Raw genomic sequence first — 6585 nt, 5'->3', positions numbered from 1 at the left:
AGAGACATAAACTAATGAAGACTTAAGACTAGAGAGCTGAGTTTTGGAAGAAGGCATTCTTGAGCTTATCTGACCTCACAGGACAAAGTAAGTGGATCACAGAGGAGACAAACTAAACTGGCAAGAACCCTCCCTGTGAGCTCCCAATGGAAAACAGGGACCAACAGTTCTTCCATGGATTATCTTGTGTTATCTTCATAATACTCCATTAAGAGGGTAAGCCTATTATTCAGATTCCATAAATGAGGAAACTAGGGTAAGAAAACTTGATCAAGGTCACACAACAGATACATGGTGGAAAGTGAAGTCGCTCAGTCGCGTCTGACTCTTCGCAACCCCGTGGACTGTAGCCCACCAGGCTCCTCCATCCATAGGATTCTCCAGGCAAGAATACTGGAGTGGGCTGCCATTTCCTTCTCCAGAGGATCTTCCCGACCCAGGGATCAAACCCAGGTCTCCCGCATTGCAGGCAGACACTTTATCCTCTGAGCCACCAGGGAAGCATCAACATTCAAACTCTTGGGCACTCTGAGCTGGAAGGTCTTAATCACTGGCATACGTGTGAAGCTTTAGCCAAACAAGGGCACGTAAATCCCGTGTTATAACTAGCCTTAATCCACCCATCTCTTTCTATAAGCTTAAACCCCAAGGCTTCCTTAAAGACCTGGAGTTTGTCAGTAAAGTGGCTTGAAAACTAATGACTAAAAATTCCCCTCAGGCAAATAATAATTCATCCTAGATGAGTGCATTAAAACAGACAGCCCATATAAAAAATGTCTCCTATTGCAGCTTATTTCTATGTGAGTTACAAGTTAAACACTCATTACAAAAAATACTATGATTGGTATTATAGGCTAATATATGCTAACAGGATTGTGACAAAGAGTACTCATTTTAAGAATTTAAATGCACAGAGAAACTTAAAGTGAAAGAGTTACTTGCACACTCATGTCCCACTCTTTTAAGACCCCATGAACTGTGGCTCACTAGGCTTCTCCTGTCCATGGGATTTCCTAGGCAAGAATACTGGACTGAGTTGCCATTCTTTTCTCCAGGGGTTCTTCCCAACCAAGAGATCAAACCCAGGTCTCCCACATTGCAGGCAAATTCTTTACCATCTGAGACACTGGGGAAGCCCAGAGAAACTTAAGGGCCATGGTAAAATATAAAATATGTTAACAGTGAAGCTATTAGAGCATATGATACATACTAAGTGATCAATAAACACTTTTTAAATGAATAAATAATTAAAAGAAAATGACCAGGATATCAGAGGCCCTAAGAAAACACTGCGGCTGAGCCAAACTAAGCATCAGACAATCCTGTGTAGAAGACACAGCATAATTTTCAAAAACAGGACAAGCAACAGTTCCTCCCCATATCCTAGAGAAGTGGAATCGTGAAAATTGTTAAAAAAAAAAAAAAAATTGAAGAGGAAGTTTCCAGATCCAATTGCTCATGGAAGTAATTTAGCTTCAGCGTGACCACAGATGACCTGATAGAATGATGTTTTTTCCCTGTTCTCATTCACATTAAAAACCTTCTCATTTTTCATCACTGCCATTTATTTTCAGATCCAAATGCTTTCTTTAATGATCACTCGTGTATACAAAAATTGATACAGGCACTCAGGATACCAAAGTAAGGACGATCTGAATCATGAGAATATTGTCCTTCTTCCACACCAGGTGAACTCCTCCAGGGAAAAAATCAATTATTTTTTCATTGACCCCATTGGTAGGTGTTAGGGCAGTGAGCCAGATCATGGCAACCTCTTGCTCTCCTCTGAGGAATTAGCACAATTTTGTCCCCTCAAAAATTACTCTTCAGATGACAGGCAGTTTCTTATCAGTCCTGTAGGCTTGCTGAAAGCTGTCATCACGATCTATCGGTAGCATTTCTAAGAAGGCTCTCTAGAGGGACGCGCTCCGCATGAGGGAAACCCTGATTCCAAGAGGGGTGCCTGCACATTTGGTCTTCTGGAAATGGAGCAGGGCCCTACGGTCCTCGTCCCCACCACCTCCCCACGTTCTCTGCCTGCCTTTCGCCTGTGGAAAACTTTAGTCAAAGAATAAGTTTAATCAGAGAAGTGCGGAGACAATGGAAAATAGTCAAAAGAGTTTAAATAATAATAATGTAGTCATTAAGCATAGTCGAGGACCCTTCGTTCTTTCTCAAGGACATAGATAATATTCTGAGCCGCATCCTGTGGGCTGTCTGATAGAGACCAAAACCCCAGGTGGAGACATTAACTTCATGATGACCAGGCCGCACCCACGACATGAGCTGCCCCAGTTCTGAAAACAGACTGCAAAGAAATGGGAATAAATGGACTGTGGAACTAAAGGCTGACTGTACCTAAAACATCCAGGATGATGCTGGTCACACCACTGATGACCAATTTCAAGCTGTCAGAGACGACTATGCTGTTTCTGCAAGTGGTCCTTTCCCCCCAGCTCTGTCTGTAAATGCTCTCACCCCTCGTCAGGGCAGGAGTCGGCCTTTGGAGAGATGCCTGCCACCCTCCCCCCTGACCCCTATTCCCACCACCCCACCCCTCAGCCCTGTCCCCATCTGAAACAAGGCAAACTTAACTTTCCTTTCCACCAATCTGGCCTGTTACTGGCTTTTGAGCGGTGAGCAGCTAGACCCACAAACTTTTTTCGGTAACATTCTGACAAACTCATTCCATCACAAAGGACTGCAAAAAGGTTTTCTTTTTTTAATTTTTTTTTTGTTGTTGTTGAAGTATAATTGATTTACAATATTGGGTTAGTTTCAGATGTACAGCACAGGGATTCAGTTACACATGTATATATATTCTTCAGATGGTGAACACCTTTTCAACGTGATTACTGGCATTTGTGTATATTTTCTTTTGTGAAATAGTCCATTTATTTCGACCATTCAAAAGATTGAGTTGTCTTTTTATTAATTCCTCATATATTCTGAATGTAAGTTCTTTGCCAGATAGGTGACTCTTGCAGTCTTCGGCTTACCTTTCCGTTTTCTTAATGATGTCTCTGAAGAGCACAAAATCATCACTTATCATCTTTCTTTTCCTTATATCTTTTAAATGTATCTTTAATAAATAAATTAGGGTAAACAACTCTTTACCTGGGAGGAATTCCTCCCTGTGTTTGAGAGTCAGTTGACATCCCGGGACATGTAACCGCTGATGTTCTTGTTCGTTTTCCCCCTTAGAGCAAGGGTTGCACTTTAGGGAGTGCTTTATACATAGTAGAAGAATGCCTAGCAGGCTTCCCAGGTGGCGGTAGGGGTAAAGAACCTGCCTGGCGATGCAGGAGACATTAAAAGGCAGGGTTTCCATTCCTGGGTCAGGAAGATCCCCTGGAGGAGGGCATGGCAACCCACTCCAGTATGCTTTCCTGGAAAATCCCATGGACAGAGAAGCCTGGTGGGCTACTCTCAATAGGGTGTCTCAGAGTCGGACACGACAAGAGACTCAGCATGCCTGCAGAATGCCTAGCAAGCAGCAGGAGCTCAAAAACTAATAGTTACACAAATGAAAATGCTGAAAATTGGAAGGGTCAATTCAGTTCCATCAATTAACTTCTTTAAGCATTGTTTTCTCTTCCTTAAAAACAAGGAAACCCTCCCCCCCCTCACCCCCGCCAGTTACCTGCGAGCTGTGAGATTCTGAACGCAGCCCCTTACATGTACATCAGCAAGAAGTCCATGGTAGATAATTCTCAGAGATTTTATCATTATTGCTATTATTATTATTATTTCATTAAATCTGATTTTCATTTGAAAATAAGTATCAAAATATAAAAATTCTTTAGATTTTTTATACAATTCCTAATACATCAGATGTTGCTCATTAAGCCCTGGGATATCTTGAACCCCGCCCCCCCCCCCAAAAAAATTACAACTAGTCAGAACTGGAGATATAAGCCTGTGCCAACTGACTTCACCATGTCAGAGTGATCAGCTTTTTATTCTAGTGAGGCTCGCTAATGTCTAAAACCCTGCAGATTACATAAAAATGACAATGTTATCATTAAATCTGCCCAAGAAATTAGACCTTAATGAATTCCATTGAGAACTCCAATTTGATGAGGCGAGTTTAGGAAGTCGTAATACTATTCTGACAAGAAGGTGCAGTTAAAGAAATTTGAAAGGCACTAGCAATACGTGAAAATGATGGGCTAATTGAGGAAGCAAAGAGCAATTGTCTTCTCCCAGCAGGAAGCCAGAGTGGAGAAGCCCCTGTTCAGTGGATAATGAGACACAATCAAACGGCATTCAGCACAGGATGAAATAAGCATCTGAAAGCAGAGTGACTTTTTCCATAGCAACAAAGCCTCAGAAAGTCCAGAATGTTACTGGCCAAAATCTTGTGTTGTTCTTCCCGGGTAGCATCAGTCCTCACCTTGGATGATTAAAAGCGCCAGAAGCAAGGGTGATATTCGGATATTCAAGTTAAACTGCTTAATATGCATTGAAGGAATAAAAATATACTTACATGTATAAACAGAATGTTCAGTTTCCAAATATGAACGATATATAATTTGGAAACCAATTGAACCAGAAGTTTTAAAGATTTCATGCTTACTCAGCATTGCCTAATAGAAGAATAACTATCATCCAATCTTTGCTTTTCAAAGAACTGGTTCTCTTAAGGGGAGGTCAAAGGGTGCAGATCTTTTACTCTAGTCAAGGATTTAGGCTGGGAATAGGAGGGTAACAGGATCTGAATTGCCAAGACGCTTGAAAGACATTGCTCCTGGCACAGAAACACCAAAGAAAGGTAGCCCCTTATAAAAGTGGAGGGGCTGCAGGTCACGGCCAGCTGGAGACCACTCTGTCGTCAACCACGGAGAATGAACCATGTGTGACTTGGTTTTTGTTGCCTTCAACCACTTCTAAATATTGCCCAGATTCTCAAACTTCATCTAAAACAGACTTGAAATTCTTCTCTCATAAGGCTTTGATCATGATAGAAGCGCAGTGTACAGGCCGTTAGAATTCTGGTGGCAAAGAATTTAGGTTGAAAGCAGGAATTATGTCACACTCACCTTTAACGGTAGCTCAACTGGTAGAGAATCCACCTGCAATGCAGGAGACCTGAGTTCAACCCCTGGGTTGGGAAGATCCCCTGGAGAAAGGAATGGTTACCTCCTCCAGTAGAATTGCCTGGAGAATTTCATGGGCAGAGGAGCCTGGCAGGCTACAGAGAGTGGGACATGACTGAGCAACTTTTACTTTACCTTTAGTACCTTGTGTGCCAAGAAGAATGCCTGGTTGGATGACTAGTGAGTGAATGAATAGAAGGCCTCAAAACAAAATGAAAACTGTACAAAACTGTTGGAGTTGAAAGGCTACCTTTAGGAAATTAAGAAGCAAACCCCATAACTGAATTATAACACTCTATGACACACTGAGCTATCGATCAAAGAGAAAATTTATTCACAGAGCTTTTCAAATACAAACAAAATAGCACTTTTTTACTTTTTACAAAATGAATATTGGAATAAATGTGGTACAGCACAGTACAATAATGGACGAAAGAAAACAAGATCTAATGACTGGAAAATGTCTCTCCTTACTCTCTCGTCTTCAAGTGAATTCTCTCCTATGGTGGACAGAAAGTCACCCCTTTACTTCGTAAGAATATCACAGCAGAAACTACTCAGAGAAATATTGCATATTTTTTTTAATAATATTGAAATACAAAGGCTTAATTCTAAAGGTCTGCATAAACACTGAAGACACGTTGAGGGCGTAAAGAGTTTATGCAGGGTATACAAAATACTGATAAAGTGGCTTATTGGTCCATTGATTAGGTTTACTGTATGCTTTATAAAGTGATAATACTGTATTTTAAATGTGTATTAAAAAGAAAACAGAGGAGTAATGCACCACTAACCATCTCGTACAGTCTTCGCAACCACTGAAATGTCTGTGTTTGGGCATGTGGATTGCATGGGTATGTCTGTATATGCTCCTGTGCTTTCAAAAGTGCCATGACTTACAGGGAACCTTTTTGGGTTGCCCTGCTTCCTAACATAATACTGTTTCTACTAGCCCTTTTGATTCTCTGAGTCATCATCCTAAAAAACAAAACAAAACAAAAACCTTGTTTGCATATATAGATTTGTTTTGTGTGTGTATGTGTTCTACATCAACAATACTCCGTGGAATAGAAACACTCAACACCCTGCAATATTTTTAGCATTTGGTCCATTGTTCTGTATCATTCCATGCTCTACATTTCTTTTGCAAATCTTGCACAACCCTTCCTTGTGGTAAGATGTTTCTGATTCCACTGGGTTTCATTTCATTTGCATCGTATGGTTTAGAAGCACTTTTCCGTCTTTTGAGAGTAGCTGGATGCTTCGGTCCCTCTGAGTCCCTGTGGTCCATCTTCTCCTCTGTCTGCGCTTGGTGGCTCCATCTCAGTAGGGGTACTGTTTCTGTTTCTTGCCTGAGAAGCAAGCCAGCCACGTGCAGAGCAGCATGGCAGCGGCAGCCCCTCCTCCTGTGCAGTAGTAGGCCCAGCCGATTTCACACTTACCTAGGGACACAAGAGAAGGAGAGAAAGCAGGCACAGGTCAGGCT

At 41.6% G+C, this 6585-nt stretch overlaps 1 protein-coding gene across 2 annotated transcripts in view; it reads right to left on the bottom strand.

Annotated features, from left to right (window-relative positions):
- Positions 1 to 5451: 5451 nt before the first annotated feature.
- The window catches only part of LHFPL6 (LHFPL tetraspan subfamily member 6), a 235517-nt gene continuing 234383 nt past the window's right edge, over positions 5452 to 6585 (bottom strand). For both annotated transcript variants that reach the window (XM_068984516.1, XM_068984515.1), the window contains exon 4: positions 5452 to 6541. In XM_068984516.1, the coding sequence (XP_068840617.1) occupies positions 6423 to 6541 (119 nt within the window). In that variant the 3' untranslated portion in view covers positions 5452 to 6422. The remainder of the gene's footprint in view (positions 6542 to 6585) is intronic.

The sequence above is a fragment of the Capricornis sumatraensis genome, chromosome 12 (genome assembly GCF_032405125.1).
Source record: "Capricornis sumatraensis isolate serow.1 chromosome 12, serow.2, whole genome shotgun sequence".
Lineage (NCBI taxonomy): Eukaryota > Metazoa > Chordata > Mammalia > Artiodactyla > Bovidae > Capricornis > Capricornis sumatraensis.
This window is presented reverse-complemented; position numbering and strand designations above follow the sequence as displayed.